Source organism: Astyanax mexicanus, chromosome 13 (genome assembly GCF_023375975.1).
Source record: "Astyanax mexicanus isolate ESR-SI-001 chromosome 13, AstMex3_surface, whole genome shotgun sequence".
Classification (NCBI taxonomy): Eukaryota; Metazoa; Chordata; class Actinopteri; order Characiformes; family Acestrorhamphidae; genus Astyanax; species Astyanax mexicanus.
In genome coordinates, this window is record NC_064420.1 from 43,627,217 (window position 1) to 43,644,778 (window position 17,562).

The window sequence follows — 17,562 nt, forward strand, 5'->3', positions numbered from 1 at the left end:
ATTATGACATATTTATGGTAGTGCTGGGCGGTATACCGGTTTATTCAGTATACCGCGGGGTGAACCTGAACCGGTATGCATTTCTCTCATACCGCCATACTGCTAGAGGGCGCTGCGGAGCGCCGTGTGGAACAGCACCGCCAAAGAAGGGAGTCAAACGCTGGTGTAGCTCCATCCTGCAGAGAAATCAGAACAGCTCCTGCTGCTGTTTCTATAGTAGGAGTGTTTTATCCCAGTAAAATAGAGCAGTAACTACAGCCCTTTTAAATATATTAATACTGTAGCTTAAAGGATGATTTGAATGTTCTCATACAGAGTTCCCCAATGGTGGAACAAACTACCTTCCACTACCAGATCAAGAGAATCTCTCACTATCTTTAATAAACTCCTGAAGACAGAGCTCTTCAAAGAGCACTTACTCTCCTAACACCTCTAACTAACTAAACTAACTACTTCTAACCTCTTCCCTTTGACCTCCTTCAGGCCCTATCTAAATATGTTTTTACCTTTAACTTCTATTACTTTTGTACTTCACTATTATAAGTCACTTTGGACAAAAGCGTCTCCCAAATGTAATGTAATGTATTTGTTAACTGGGGAAAGAAGGGAATTATGGCTGATTTTAATAATGTAATGCCTATAATGGCTTCAGGAATAACATATAGTAAATTTATATTAAACTTGTATCTAACTTATGCAATAGAACTTTTGAGAAATCTTTGAATACTTATACATTGAGTATTTTAAGTTTGTTTATAGTGTTTATGGAACTATTTAATAAAATATTTAATTTTGTAAAGGGAGCCGTGTTATATTTGGTAGTGTATCTGTTTTAAAAAAAACCTTAATTTAAAGGCTTTGTGTTTTATATTATATGTACTTCTAACAGTACAATAACTCACAAACCTATATTAAAGCCCAGTCATGCAAAAAATAATAATAAAAATATCGTGATATACCGTGAAACCGTCAGAATATTGAAAAATACTGTTATGTGTTTTTGGTCATACTGCCCAGCACTAATTTATGGTAAAAATGGCCTTATTTGACCTTGCCAGGGCCCTATAATAGCATATTTTATTTTACAGAAATTTATTTAGCATTTTAATTAATTTGGACTTTGGTCTTTATATTGAAATCCATGTTATGAATTGCAAAAATCATAGCAATGTTGATTATCAAGTCAAGTAGTTTTATTGTCAATACTGCATATGTACAGGACATACAGAGAATTGAAATTACGTTACTCTCCTTCCCAATTTTACAGCAAGTACAGAAAATAGATATAATAAAAGAGAATGGGAGACACTATGTGTACAATACAGCAGGGACACAAATAGACATACATGAGACAAGAACAAGGTGCAGTAGTGTGGGGGAGAAATAGATATATAAATATAAGTATACTTCGTGCACATTGTGATGACTATGTCGCCCTAATAAATCGAAAAAAGTGTGTGGATTTACTTCATCACATTCAACCTGCTCCCATTCACTGTGAACTGTAATGTGTAGGCGTTGCGTTTCTGTTCAGGCTGTGTGTGACGCCTTCATTCAGCCGGTGGGGCTGTGTGTAATAGTAGCCTTATCTAGCGCCGGGGAATGAGCTTTTTACTGAGTCATTCAGCGCTCACAGATTATCCAGCAGCCCCGTATTACTCTCTCCTTCCTCAGACCCTCCCTGCTCTGCAGCAACCCCCAGAGCTGATAGGAATCAGCAGGTGCTGATCCAGGTCATACAACCAGTGTTACGAGTTTTTTATTTTTCCACCTGACTGACTCCTGTCTGCTCACGACTCTCAATCCAGCGCTCTAAATGCTTTTGTGTAAACTACAGTAGATTTATTGGATTAATTGGCCCTACTTAAATATATAGACCAATTAAGATGATTCACACAAATAGAACTGGAGATTAAAAATGACAATAATAATGTTAAAATGATACAGGCCTCAAACTTCTCATATCAGTCAGACCATAGTGGATTAGCAGGTTAGCATCTTGTTGTATTGTGCACTTCGGATTTTATCTACACTAACAAGGTGACTTTTCATCATGACAAAGTGTGCACTGTAGGGCTGGACGATATATCATTTAAGCATCGCCATCGTGATGTAGCTCAGCTCTTGATCAGTCCAGATGTGAGACCGATATATATTGTTGAAAAAAAGAACATTTGCAATGTACATTTTTTTCCAAAATCATGCAGCCCTAGTGCACTGATTTGCATGTTTTTTTTTTGTTTTTTTTTTTTTAAACCTAAATGTGATGTGTCTACAATCCCATATCAAAAAAAGGTTAAAGCAGGACCCATTAAGGATTAACATGATCAGAATGTATCATGTTACATTACTTTTTTTTTTTCTTATTTGAACTATGTGGTACGTCACAGTAATCTGTGTGGGTTTTGGCCCCAAACCTGCTCACCACCATCCCCCCAGTTCCATTTCTACAACCCTGGTTGCCAGATATAGACAACAGCATGCTAAAGTGTGCTGCAATTCTGGAAACAGGCAAGCTGGTTAATTTTATCTTGAACAGGTAATTACTGAGCTTTAGTTAGGTTGCTAACCATAGCTGGGTAATTTTTCACCACTGCTGCTCTGGTAGAGATGGGCATCGGCTACAGAGTAAGCATTGTAATCATCAGTTGCCACTGTTCGTCAATCTTGCAACCCGCATGAGCCTCGCATCTAGCGGGAAGTGGGTGAAGCAGAAAACTCGATCCGTTTTTTGGAAATTGGACTCCTGTAGCCAATTCACACAATTACATTAACAACTCGGGATTTTTTTTTATTTTAGTTCATGCACTTTTTAACCAGTGAATTTCCATGATTCTTTATGACATTTCCATGCCTTCATGGCAAATTTTCATGACCATACATTTTTTTAAAAAGTGCAGACATGGACAATAAAACCAAAAATGTATTAATCAAAATTAATTATAGTAGGCCTAATTACTGAATTAACTCTGAGCTGATGTATTTTGTTAGCTCAAAATAAACTGAAACAAAAAGATTTGTAGACCAAATTTCCATGACTTTTCCAAAACTTTCTGGGTGTTTTTATTTTTTCCAAAACTTATCCAAGCCTTGAAATTGCCATTTTCAAATTCCATGACTTTTCAGGTTTTTCATGACCATACAAATCCTGATTATACATTCATTTCTGCATTTGAGGCCTACAACGCTTTCTCTAAAATAGTTACCCCTCATCCTCACAACACTTACAAGATGTTTTGGCACAGAGGATACCAAGTAATTCAGTGTTTTAGGTGTTATTTCCTTGTTTTCTTCCTGCATCTCATCTTAAGGTGTGCTACAATATTGGTGTTCACATACCATTTTTTTGTTTCACAATTCTCCAAACCTTCTCTATTACACATATGAACATGTAGTTTGTCTAAAAAATATAATTTTGTTGTAAGTAAACTAACCTCTCCCCCCCTCTTTCTCTTTCTCCTTCTCTTCATCAGTTATGTGCTAATGGCCTGGTTTTTCTGTGCACAAACATCATTGGGATCTGCACACACTACCCAGCTGAGGTGTCTCAGAGACAGGCCTTCAAGGAGACCAGAGGATATATCCAGGCCAGAATACACCTGCAGAGAGAGAACCAGCAGCAGGTACAAACACAGCCAAAATTAATAATTACGAGGAAAAGTGAGCATGTAAAACTGATCTCTGAAAAGCATAATGTGGTAAAACATTATGCAATTTTAAAGTAAAAAATAAGGACACTGTGCAAATGTTCGGGTACCCCATTAGATAACTTTCACCAATGTCTCAGACCATAACCTCTTTTTTTATACAAACCAAACAAATGTATATTTTTTTTAAAATCAAAAATCCATTTATACATACATTTGCATGTAAAGTGAATTTAAGAGCTTTTTTTTTTACTGAGGAGGAACATGACAACAACATGCACAAACATTACTACAATAAAATCAAATGGCCCGCGGGCCGTAGTTTGGACACCCCTGCCGTAAAGTATCGAAGAGAATCGTCTTGCAATATATAATTTTTATATTTTTAATGTTCTATTTCTATAGTATTTCTCTGCACTCTACTGCAGAACATTTAGAGGTCAACTTCTGGTTCTGAATTGTTCATGACTCCATATGTCATCACTTTCTCTCTCTGCTGCTTTTTTGTTTTTTTCAATTGCAAAAGAATGCAGTCCCTAGCCCAGTTTATGAAAACAATTAAAACTCTGTGACTCTCACCCAACTGCTCCCATATGCATAATCACACGCTTCCCTCTCCAACACGTTCCAGGAGCGCCTGCTGCTCTCAGTATTGCCAAGGCATGTTGCCATGGAGATGAAGGCACATATCAATGCCAAAAAAGAAGATATGATGTTCCACAAGATCTACATCCAGAAACACGACAACGTCAGGTAAATAAACAGCACAGCGGGACAGGAAGTCATCAGTACATCTGAGTCAGAAATGGCCTTGTGAAGTAATTCAGTCTGTTGGCACGATCGAGGTGGGAATAGATGTAGATGGAAAAAACATATTGACTTGTAAATGCCAATTACATTCAGAGGAGTAAATATTGCTGGACACAAATCAGCCATAACATTAACACCACCTGCGTAATACTGAGTAGGTCCCCATTGTGCCATCACAACATCTTAACCTATCACTGCGCAGACTCCACAGGACCGCTGAAGGTGTTCTGTATTACTAGTGCATCTCAAAAAATTAGAATATCCTTGAAAAAGTTACTTTATTTTAGTAACTTTGTGAATCGTACATTATATAGATGTATTACACACGGGGTGATCTATTTTAAGCATTTATTTCTATAATTGTTGATTATCGTTTACAGCCAGTGAAAACTCCAAAAATTAGAATATTATATAAGACCAATTGGTACTTTTGGCAGTGTGGACAGTGTGCAAAGTCCTGCTGGAAAATGAAATCCACATATCCATAAAAGTTGTCATCAGAGGAAAACATAAAGTGCTGTAAGGTTTTGCGGGAAAACACCTTGATGATAAAACACAGTGGATCAACACCAGCAGATGACATGTCTCTCCAAACGATCACTGATTGTAGAAACTTCACACTAGACCTCAAGCAGCTTGAACTGTGTGTCTCTCCTTGATTTACAAATGAAATGTAAAATTTACTGATGATCAGTGATGGTTTGGAGAGACATGTCATCTGCTGGTGTTGATCCACTGTGTTACATCAAGTCCAAAGTCAGTGCAGTTTTTTCCCAGAAAATCTGCTGACAACTTTTATGGAGATGCAGATTTCGTTTTCCAGCAGGACTTGGCACACTGACCACACTGCCAAAAGTAAAATGGTGTGATTTTGTTTTTGTTTTTTTAAGGTCCGAGCCACGCATAAATAAAAATTGACATGAAATAACTGGGACAGTAGCATTCAGAAACTACTTTTTATTAAAGAAGATATAAAAATAAAAGGCAGGAATATCAGTCTCACTCTCTGTAGTTTTATATTAGTCTCATATTAATCTATAATGTAGGCCTTAGTGAGTCTGTGAGTTTGTTACAATCCTCAAGAACAGGTTTCTAGGTTACTTTAAGATCCAGCAGTTGTCCAGTAGTAAATAAAGAGGATCCACACAGTCTGTGTCTCTGCAGCTCGGAGCATCTGTGGCACATTTTCTCAGGAGGGGTTGAATGCGTAAAATTACCCAGCTTTACTACGAGGGTAAGGAAGCTTCTCGCCAAATGTTTTAAATTTCCCAGCAGTGAGGAGCTCCAGGAAGGGAACAGTGCCATCTGTTGCCCCTCAGCACGGCATGCTCTTGTTGGCTTCATTCTGTCACCTTTAAATTGTAGTTGATGAGCACCTCCAGGCTGGGTGGATATGAGCTCTTTAAAGAGCCGAGCGGCTTCTGTTTTTCCCCAGACTGAGGGATGAGCCGCTTCATCGATACTGACCCATCTCCAATCTGTTCCAGCTCTGAAGGCATGATTATTAAACATCCTAAACATTAAAGCCCTTCACACTAACTACCCTTAACCATGACCCAGGTGTGAGACCTGCCTAATTATTGATCCACTTTCTCTCTGTCTGTCTCTTGTCCTTGCCTTATTTCCTGTCTGTGTTTTTTGCAGTATCCTCTTTGCAGACATCGAGGGCTTCACGAGCCTGGCATCACAGTGCACTGCCCAGGAGCTGGTGATGACACTTAATGAACTTTTCGCTCGTTTTGACAAATTAGCCTGGGTAAGCAAACACCATCAATTCCTAATTAAGCCCACAAGCCTGAGCTGAGCTCCTAACACTGCCATATTTATTCCCGTGGGCTTTACTCGATTAAATCTAGCTTTTATTGCAAATTCATGATTCATCATCTGAGCCGGAGCGTCTCTCCTGATGAGGTATTGATAGCTGTTATGGCCCCAGTGCTCCAAATACAATATGCTGGCCCTGTTTTCATTCAGGCTCAGTAATACGATCACTTGATTGGAGTTATCTTATTTCTTATTAAAGTAATGGAATAAGAGGTTAAGGGTAATATTAAAGGCAACCCAAATATAAATCGGAAATAATAGAGAATACACATGAATATTCATACACAATATAACTGGGCACAGTATAACTGCCAGGTCACTTGCATCAGTTAGGATATTACGTACAGTTGTATACAAAAATCAATATAAAACAAATGTAAAAACACATATTGCATCTGTATTTGGTCATACAATTTAAAATACACAATTAATGGACACAGATCTTGTCAAATTATTCACCCAAATCATTATCAAAAATCACGGTTAAAAAAAAGCTCGATTTGGGCAGTTTAGTTTGTATGCAAGCCAGTTTTTGTTTATCGTCCAATTTTTTTAACATGATAAATAAAATTAATGCTGTATTATATCCAAATAATTACTCTCACAGTTAGTCATCGAGATGTTGTACTGAGAAAATACATGCTTTGTCAAAAATAAAATAATGAATTATTTTCCTCAATATTTTGACTATTAACATTTAAATGATAAAACTAAGAGAACATAGTTAAACAGCACACAGCTGATGGCTATAATGAGCTTTATTAAGTTGAGTTGGTGCTTCATTATAATTATAATCTAATACCAGTTCTCTGCACTTAAAGAAGGGAACTCCTTTAATGTAGATTGCTTTTCACCATTAAGTTAATTGCAGCTTTCAGAGTTTTAAAGTCAAAACGGGGCATACAAACTGTTTTGCACCTTTTATCTTTTAAATAAATGTTACATTGGAGAGATGTTTTAAATAGTCTTTATTGGTGAGCTTCTGCTTTTTTTTATAACTGGATCTGCTGCACATAAAAGCTTAAAGTAAACCTTCATTACATGAAGCTTTGAGCTGGTCTGATCATCCTCTGCTGCTTATCAGTGCAGAGAGAGCAATAAACAAACAGGTTAGTGGGTGTTGTGCATATCTGAGCAGCAGTGTTGTGACATGGGATCCCTAGAATATCTGCTATAGAGACCCAGTTACAACGACAGCATGTAGGTTTAAGTATCTGAGGCAGGGTTTCTTTAGGTCTTTGTGTATGTAATTTTAAATACTTAATATAACTTAAATATTTAACTCCTTTTAATGTGTGTGTTGTTAGGAGAACCACTGTCTGAGGATAAAGATCCTGGGGGACTGTTACTACTGTGTGTCGGGCCTGCCTGAGCCCAGAGCGGACCATGCGCACTGCTGTGTGGAGATGGGTGTGGATATGATTGAGGCGATCTCGTGAGTCTGTTTGTTTGTTTTTAGTTTAGTTTTATTTATATGTTTTGGAGATGAAAAGATTGATTCACAAAGTGTCGGTATCAACTTACTTTTAGCCAAAATACACAATTGGCAGATATTTATCGACCCTTTGAGCCAATTTGATAATATTTGGGACTTTCACCTTATTGTTCGGGATACTTAGTCAAAGGAAGCTGCAGTAACTCAGCCATTCACCAAATGAAACTCAAATGGAGCACAGCTGCAGCTACTCGCTTGTTAGCAGCCAGCCAGGGCTGCAGGCTGTGTGGTATTTGGCCAATTTTGTCAGTGTTATATTTGTAGAATGTGTAAAACTCATGGAGGAAAGGGAACAAAGAGTTTTAACCCCAATAACGGGATAATACAGCTCTTGTCTTTCAGCTCGTACAGTGAGTAGCAGAGCTAACAAACACTAAACTCATTTTTGTGCTGGATAAGCAGCTCTTTTCGGTTGTTTTTACGCTTTAAGCTACATAGTTTTGTGTCAACAGGGGATTCACAGACTCTCTCAGGGTTCCAGAGTGTTTTTTATTGTGGTTAATTCTAAAAGCACATTTCTTGTAGAGAGATGAAGCACGGCACAGTATAGAAGCCCTGCACAATGAAACGCAACATTAAATATCCAACTTTTTTGTAGTATTGGCATCTAAAAACAAAATAACTAAACCGTAATTGCAAAAATACAGACATTAATCTACACCTTCAAAAAAAGTTAATTTGGGTGAGTAAATCCCTTCCGTTTATTTACAGTCAGTTTAAACTTTCTGGAAATGTTGTGGCATCCTGCCTTGTCCTCGATTGATATTGGTGATCAGCCAATCGAGCTGAAATGCGATTAAAAAGCAAAAGACAATAAAATCTTAATTTTTGTAAACAAATAAAATGGTTGTAAACCAGCCAATCAAAAAACAGCTTATTTTATTTATTATTATTATTATTTTTTTACTTTAGTTTTTTTTTTCCACCTGCTAACATCACATTTCTTACTATTACAGGAACAAGGAACTTAAATTACTCAATAAATTATTTGTTTAATCCATACAATTGTGGATGCCTTATAAATAATACACTGTGTGTGTGTGTGTGTGTGTGTGTGTGTGTGTGTGTGTGTGCGTAGCTTGGTGAGAGAGGTGACGGGAGTGAATGTGAACATGCGGGTGGGGATCCACAGCGGGCGTGTGCACTGCGGGGTGCTGGGATTGCGTAAATGGCAGTTTGATGTCTGGTCCAACGACGTCACTTTGGCCAACCAGATGGAGGCTGGAGGGAAGGCAGGGTGAGTCTGAACACCATTCACCCACAGCAGACACACAGACACCCTACAAAACTGCCACACTGACTGATTCAATATGTTCACGATCACTGTTAACAGATAAAACCAGTGTTCCTGCTGATTCACATACACTATGATTGTACAACCTTTTTCTAAAAATGTCTTTTTTTAAACAAAGGACTAAGCTCTATATAATCCCATGATAACGGAGGAATCTGTACATCAGGAGAACTGTGTGCTTTATAAATTAATATTTAAATGCACAGTCAGGGATGTATACGTTTTCAATACTGTAACAAGTTGATTGTTTACATTAAAAGAATGGTAGCAGACAGCTGTTCACACTGCTAGCAGTATTGTACTTCGGACTTTATTCAGATTTCACTTTTCTGATTGAATAAAAAGTAAGCATTTCTTTTATTGAGATTTTATTTAATGATTGTGTTTTATACTATCTTATCTTTTTAATATCTTAAAATAAAAAATTGAAATTTTCTTTATCAGTATTCTAATTTTTATAATATATTGAATCATAATGTCCATATTGTGAGCTGTATAATATTGTTAGGTTTTTTGTGATATATAGTATTAAACAATTGAATTAGGTTTAGCTAAATATAAATAAGACACTTCATAAACAAAACAATAAAAAAAAACAATTATGATTTAATTAAAAAGATATAAAACAATTCAGAATAAAAGGATACATGGACAGGCTAAGAATTAAAGCAGTCAAATAAAGAGATAAATAATTAGAATAATTATAAGTAAGAATTAGAATAAATACAAAATAATAGAATACAAAAAAATTAAGTGGCTAAAATAACAATAAGATTATAAAGAAAATAAACAGTAAAGATCAAATAGGGAAAAAGGAAAAACTTGAAATAAAATGATTAAAAGATTGAAAAAATAAATAAATAAAGAGGTTAAAAGGCCAAACGCTAAAACAGAAAATAAAAACATGGCCTATAGGGGGTAAAAGGAGAGCCTTGCGGTTGATTTAATGGCTTTTCTCTGCTGAATAACCCTTACATTTACTTTTAACCTTTAAATGTTTCTTCACATATACAGTATATTTCCTTGTGGAACCAAAAATTGTTCTTCTGTGGCTTTACTCGAAAAAAAAAAATCCTTTATACCCCCTTTTTTTATTTGAGTTCTGAGTCACAAAGGAAGAGAAGTTGTATTGATCTCTGAAAGCCTCCTTCTTCTTCTTCAGTGCTGAATAAATCATCTGTACTGTCCACAGACGCATCCACATCACCAAAGCTACGCTGCAGTATCTGAACGGAGACTACGAGGTGGAGCCGGGTTACGGAGGAGAGAGGAACGCGTACCTCAAAGACAACAACATCGAGACCTTCCTCGTGCTCGGCTGCAGCCAGAAGCGGGTCAGTTATTTCACTACAGTAACTGTAGAAATGTGGTGAAATGTTGTGATGCATTGATCTAACAGAGCTGAAGGGCAGTGGTGGCTCAGTGGTTGGAGTGCTGGCTGGCTTATTGATCACAGGGATTTAGGTTTGTTTCAAAGGTCTGCTGAGCTACCACTGATGGGGCTTTGAGCAACCATCTCTTCTTCTGTAGTATCTCTAAGTGCTTCTGAACTGGAATATTTGAAGAGAAGCATCTTGTTTCGACCCTTTTGACTTACAGACTGTGTAAAAATAATTAATATTAAATCATTTTGAAACATTTCTTTTGTTCCATTCTTTATAAAATTTGGCATTTCACATGGAAGCTAAAGAATGCTACACACTGACCTGCAGGATATGCTTGTGAAACCTGTGGGTGGGATTTCTGCCGGTCACTGTCGTTGCCATTCACTGCACTGTATACTGTGGGTTTGATATATTCCTGGTATACACATAACACAGTCAGCCTCACTCAGAAGAGCACATCTCACAACCCTATACAGGTGTGGGTGTGTCTAAGGCCCCCCATAAGGTTACACTTCATTATAAATGTACATAGTGCTATCCCATGACTTTTGACATGGGTATGAGTATTAAAAAATGAGGCCAACAGTAAAAATGTTAGATATGGATTATTTGTTTATAACAGTACCAGTCAAAAGTTTGGACACAGTTTCTCGGTCAATGTTTACCTTTATTAATTTTCTATATTGTAGATTAATATTAAAGACAACTAAACAATTAAAGGACAGGCGTGGAATTATGTAGTAAACAAAAAATATCAAATCAAATCAAATTTATTTGTATAGCGCTTTTTACAACTGGTGTTGGCACAAAGCAGCTTTACAGAAACATGATTACAGGACAAAGAATTAGGCAAAACATTAAACATAGAATATACATAATACAGAACCCCCAGTGAGCGCGGGGTTATATACTTAAAATATATTTTATTACTTAAAATAATCTACATTCTAAAAAATATTCTGCCTGGTTTACCACTTTTTGTTTACTAAATAATGTGTTTTCCTGTATAGCTTTAATATAGTCTTCAATATTAAATTACAATGTAAAAAACATTTAAATTAGAAGAAATGTGTCCAAACCTTTAACTGATATTGTATATAAAGACAACAGCAGCATACTGTTATCATATGAGAATGGTGGTTAAAATGCATAGATTATGAGTTGTAATCAATAGTGTGATAATTTGTAACCAAATTAAATGATCTGTTTTTAAACATAAAACTATATAATAAAAGGAACAGTGTATTGATTTGAATTTTGTTCCTGTGTAATTACTTTTTTTTTTTTTTTATATTTGTGTATTTACTGTATGTTTAAGTACATAAAACAGTACAAACCTGTTAAAGCAGAGCGTAATTTGGTCATATATGTATGTATATTAATGTGTATAACCTGCAGAAAGAAGAAAAGGCCATGATGGCTAAGATGCAGCGAGCCAGGGCCAACTCCACTGATGGGTTAATGCCCCGCTGGGTCCCTGACAGATCCTTCCCCAGGACCAAAGACTCCAAAGTCTTCAGGCAGATGGTAAACCCTGCACAGACACATTCACACTCAGTCCCAGCCCCTCACACACTCTCGGCTTCAACACACACACACACACACACACACACTGTTGAAAGATGTGTTCTGGTTTTGTAATAACAGAAGCAATAGCAACAAGTGGTAATTGCATCAGCTCTGAGGCTGTTCCTAAGTGTGAATTACTTCTGCTGGATTCTGGGTTATATCAGCACTGGGACTGCTTTCCAACAGCGAGATGAATCACAGTGACAAACGCAATAACTCAATTCAACCTTTTATATATTACCTTTTTTGTACTTTACAGAGACGAACAGTGAATAAAAGTGGAAGATCAACAGATCTTCAGACAAATATCATCATAAGTCCTTCCAACACAAGTGTATTGTTGCTGTAGGGTCAAATATTAACTTTACAGAAGAAAAAAATAATAGGCCAATTAATTACTTAATTAATTATTATGTATTTACTTGTGACAATTTCTGAACAATGTCGTTCTAAAATTACAGACTGTAGTTCTGTATCTGTTTCTCTATGTACTTTATTATCCTGTTCTTTAAGGGTTAGGATTCTCATCACTGATTAACATGGTGGTGGTGTGTGAGGTGTTAGTGTGTGTTGTGCTGGGGGTTCAGTGAGTGGATCAGAGTTTTTAAACACTGTGTTTAATCTCTTGCTGTCCTCCACTCTATTACACACTCCTACCTACAGCTAAAACACCTTGTAGATAAAGTAAAGTCAGAAACAGAAGATCTGAATCTGTTGCTGCACAGTTTACAGTGTTGTTAATTCTCCTTTAGTTATTTCTTCATTAGTGATCACTAGAACCTGCCCACAGGACAATGTAAGTGGACTATTCTCAATCCAGCAGTGACACAAAGGTGTTTAAAAACTCCAGCAGCACTGCTTTATCTGATCCACTCGTAGCAGCACAACACATCCCAACACCTCATACACCACCACCAGGCTAATCAGTGCTAATAATAAATTTTCCACCACTCAAATAATTAATAGTAGATAAATACAGTTACACAAGATCTGAACTAAAATAGATTAAAATGTGATTAACAATTAGATTATAGAAGCATTTAACCTGTACTAATAGTGTATGATATTTTTAACAAGAGGGCTACAGTGATTTATTATTTTTGAAAACAATTATTAGACAGTTCTCACAGAAGACTAAAGCCAGAGTTTTACCCATGAGAACCTCTGAAATCCACAAGCTGTATGCAGCACTAGATAAAAGGAGGGGGAGTAACAGTCATGGAGGGGCTGAACTATTGACCACATAGAGAGTAAAATATGTAAAATATGTATAATATATACAGCTATTGTTGATGTAATGCATGACAGTGCTGAGTTTCTGTGTGCCTTTTTTTGTCATGTCTTGTCTTTGCACTGACCACTGTAACTAATATCTGCTTCCTGCCTGTCCCCAGGGTATCGATGAGGCCTCCAGCAAAGACAAGTGAGTAGTGCTTTTATTAGTGCTGCACTCTGCCGCTGCAGATGCTGGGTTACATTTCTGTACTGTTACTGTAGCGGCCTGTGGCTCTGTAGAACTGAGCCTACATGATCTGAATATTCATGTCGGGGGTTAAGACCAATAAAGCCTTCCTTTGTGTGGCTTTATGCAGAGCTGAACTGACTGCTATTAATAGTTAAATAGCTTTAGCGATATGTCAGAAGGCTGATATGAACCATGCTGTGACTCCACTGCCATACAGAGCGGGATCAGGATTTGATCCCTCTGAACAGTTCCGGACAGCGCTGTCTAAACCCTTGACTAAAAGTGTGTGAGATCCATTACTCTCTATTAGGCCTGTCTTGATAATTACATTACTGACATTATCACACTATAAATACCCACAACCTCAATCACTTCTAAGGGGAACCCATTATTGTTGATGTGCTGAAATTTGAACTTTGTATATTAACACTGGTTTAATTTTCAATGGTTTATATATTAGGACATTTTATAAAGTCCATATTAAACATTCTAAAACATTATAGTGACAGGTCTACTCTCTCCTGTATTTGGTGTGTGTGTGTGTGTGTATATGTGTAGCCGATGCGCACAGGAGGCTCTGAACCCTGAGGATGAAGTAGATGAGTTTTTGGGACGTGCCATTGATGCTCGAAGCATCGACCAGCTACGCAAAGACCACGTAAAAAAATTCCTGCTGACGTTCCAAACGCCGTTCCTGGAGAAAAAGGTCTGTAAACATCCCATAACATACTGTATCAAACACTATATAATTTAAGATGATAATGAAAAAGATATACAAATGAGAATTCACTTCATTCAAGTTATTTTTTTATTTTTATATGAATTGAATAAAACCTTTTTTAGTTTTTAATTTTTACAATAATTGCACTGATTTAAAGGGACAAAAATCCAGTCTGAAATGGACTTAGGTTGTAGTGAAACATAACAAGTACAAACTTTTGTCAAACAGCCCACCTTCATTCCTCGCCAGCATTCTGAACTACAGAGCTTTTAGCTGATGCTCCAACAGACTTAAATGGCTGTTTTTACAGCTGCCATCTTGAAATTAAGTCACAACAATATTGTGCATGTACAAAAAGGTAGAATAGGGGAACAGATTGCAAAATGAATTGTGTAACTGTGTGATGATATATATTTGCCAACTCCTGTTGCACCAACTCCAGTCCAAAACTATTTAAAGTTTCAACGTGACTTTCAACGCTGATTTATGTGACTATAATTTCATTTATGCACGACCGGCAACTTATTGTGACTTAATTTAAAGATGACAATGACCAGAGAACTACCTGTTTGTAAAGTACTGTTTACAAACAGTGTTTTTAATAAACTCTCTGTGCACTTTTAAAGTTCTTAGTGCCTCATTAAAAATGACAGGCCCTTCAGAATTCTACCAGTGAAGTGTGGAGGTACTTTGAGTTTGTTAACTGTAAAAAATAGTGATATCTTTGCTTGGGAAACGCTATGCCCCTATCACTAGCATTGTAAGGTGGGCAATTTGACAAAAGTTTGTACTCGTTATCATGTTTCACTATACTAAGTCCCTTTCACAACAAATTTCTCCTTTAATTTATGTGAAATGTATGCTGTATGCACATTTAAGTAATTACACACAAAAAAATATATTTTTTTAATTTTCTAATTAAATTCTGCTTAAACACTACTTCAGACTCCTTGTAAGAATTTTACATTTAGTCTATTCAAAAAGAACCAAAGTATACTACAATCATCAATGCATATTTACATTTGTGTTAATTTTTGGCTATGATGTTAATGAACACCACTGTGCAGCTCTTTTGAATCATGAATTTTTGTGTGTACTTCTGCAGTATTAGTGTTGAATATTCCTCTGAAAGCCATTGGCTTTGCATGGCATTGTTGGGCGTGTATTGGTTTGGTATAGCAGTGTTACATACACTATTTCTTTCTTTTTATTCTTCATCTCTCATTGTTATCTTTGGCTTTGAAATGCCTGAAATGACACTATAGATCAGAGAGAGCAGTCAGGATTAGTTGAGGGATGGCTGCAGGGATTCCCAGTGGATCACATGATTACATGCTGGGTATTGTAGTGAAAGAACACTGATTAACAACAATAGGAGTTCTCTTAAAACAGTGAAGCTGATGGACACAGTGCTGTGCTATAGAATACTGCAGCGACATGTCACGACTATATTAAGCAATGAGCTTAATAAAGGAATGCGCTTTTAACACACTGTGTCTGTATCCACAGTATTCCAAGAAGGTGGACGATCGTTTCGGGGGTTATGTGGCCTGCACCCTGCTGGTCTTTTTCTTCATTTGCTTCATCCAACTCACTGTATTCCCACAGTATGTATATACAAATTTATTAAAAATAGACAATCAACTGTGCATGTGTAATATGTATATATATAAAATTGTATACTTCTGATATCTTATAAACTGTTATGTAGACATGAGTGTAACAGAATATTTGTCTTTTTTAAACTTCCTCTTCTGCAGTACAACACTAATGCTTGGCATCTTCATCAGTATCTTTGTAATTCTTGCTAATATCCTCTTCATATGTGCCATCTACTCCTGTGTTAAGGTCAGTACTGCACTGTGTGTCAGTCTCTCACTTTTTATTACTAGCTGTAAAATGTCTAAAGTTACTAAAGAATGTCATCTAACTCTTCTTTCCTCTGTGTCTTTATCTTTTTTCAGCTCTTCCCCACTGCCCTGCAGACAGTGTCGAAGAAGATAGTGGAGTCTCGTGTCAACAGCACGCTAGTAGGGGTCTTCACTCTCCTGCTTTTGTTCATCTCTGCTTTCTCCAACATGGTAGGTACATCCCTTTCCTCTTGGTTATGCATGCCATGGTACATTATTCTAGCTAGGCTAGCTATTAGCTTTGTTGCTTGCTTTGTAAAACAAGGAATCAAAAATTAGGTACTAATCTACATTCAAATGTTTGGGAACATCCCTACTAGTCAATGTCATATGTGGGTTAGAGGGGCTAAAACATCAAATAAAATCGACTGACTGAGCTCCCTCCAATAATTTTAGAATGAGTTGTGGATGAGGTAGGATGGTGGTAGAGCTAAGATTGGACCCAAAAATCCAGCCCGAGCCCGCCCCATATACTGTTATTATGAGCCAGAGCCTGATTTAAACCAGACATTTTTTAGTAAGTAAAGCTTTAAAACTGAGCTTTTAAAAACATTTTCAGGCTGTTTGTTTGAGCGAAATCTGTTCAGAATATGTCGATTAAAATTGCAACACTGAAGAAGCATAGACCTATTACTTTTTTTAAGAACAGTAAAACACAGTGCTGCAAGTGGAGGAGCTCATGTGTGCACCCCAAAGCTGGTTGACTCTAACATTCTAACTTTTATTTAAAAAACAGTTTGATTTGTTACTTTGCTATATTGTAATGTCATGCCATAGCTTTTATTAATTAAAATATAGCATTAAAAAAACAGTCCCAGATTTATTTTCTTGAGGCCCGAGTTGTGGCAGAGAATCTAAGCTCTAGATGGTGGTCATCTTGCATTCTTGCCTCACCTTATGTTCTTTTCACTGAGTGCAATCAGATCCTCACAGCAATGCTCCAAATTATTGTAGAAAGCCTTTTGGAGAAAGAACAGTGGAGACAGTTACTCCAACAAAAGCAGGATCAGTTTTTAAAATCAGAGGAAATAATGAATTTGCAGATCTCATTACTTTTCATAGTGTTTATAATAAGAACATGTCTAATGGAAGTCTTTCTGAATAATTACAGTAAAACTGTGGTAGTAATTAAGTAAGTCTTTTCTTTTTATGTTTCACAATATGCTGGTTTATCTGTTGGCAGCTTACGTGTGAGAGGGAGGGTGTGATTGAATGTGTAGCTGAGGAGCTGAACATCTCAGAGAGCGCAGTGACACTGTGTGTGCTGCACAACCTCACACACACAGCAGGAGACACACTAACACTCTGTCCCAGCCAGAAAACTCCCTGTCCTTTCCCTGAGGTCAGTATCAGTGCATATATGAATAAGGATCATATTTATGCATTTTTGTCTGAACTAGGCTTCAGGGTCTGTGTGTTTTTAAGTGCTTTTCTGGTTGTGT

General features: G+C 36.8%; 1 protein-coding gene and 1 long non-coding RNA gene across 3 annotated transcripts in view; one reads left to right on the forward strand and one right to left on the reverse strand.

Annotated features, from left to right (window-relative positions):
• adcy6b (adenylate cyclase 6b) overlaps positions 1 to 17,562 on the forward strand; it is an 86,439-nt gene that overhangs the window by 59,618 nt on the left and 9,259 nt on the right. For both annotated transcript variants that reach the window (XM_022676867.2, XM_022676866.2), the window contains exons 4-16: positions 3,474 to 3,623; positions 4,279 to 4,400; positions 6,102 to 6,213; positions 7,589 to 7,716; positions 8,855 to 9,013; positions 10,263 to 10,404; positions 11,854 to 11,982; positions 13,419 to 13,447; positions 14,048 to 14,195; positions 15,720 to 15,817; positions 15,971 to 16,058; positions 16,175 to 16,291; positions 17,304 to 17,462. In XM_022676867.2, the coding sequence (XP_022532588.2) occupies positions 3,474 to 3,623; positions 4,279 to 4,400; positions 6,102 to 6,213; positions 7,589 to 7,716; positions 8,855 to 9,013; positions 10,263 to 10,404; positions 11,854 to 11,982; positions 13,419 to 13,447; positions 14,048 to 14,195; positions 15,720 to 15,817; positions 15,971 to 16,058; positions 16,175 to 16,291; positions 17,304 to 17,462 (1,581 nt within the window). The remainder of the gene's footprint in view (positions 1 to 3,473; positions 3,624 to 4,278; positions 4,401 to 6,101; positions 6,214 to 7,588; positions 7,717 to 8,854; positions 9,014 to 10,262; positions 10,405 to 11,853; positions 11,983 to 13,418; positions 13,448 to 14,047; positions 14,196 to 15,719; positions 15,818 to 15,970; positions 16,059 to 16,174; positions 16,292 to 17,303; positions 17,463 to 17,562) is intronic.
• On the reverse strand, positions 10,399 to 17,309 carry LOC125806749 (uncharacterized). Its single transcript, XR_007441568.1, has 4 exons — positions 17,015 to 17,309; positions 11,848 to 12,037; positions 10,777 to 10,870; positions 10,399 to 10,670 (listed from the first exon to the last, which is right to left on the reverse strand). It is a non-coding gene; the product is annotated as an uncharacterized LOC125806749 (long non-coding RNA).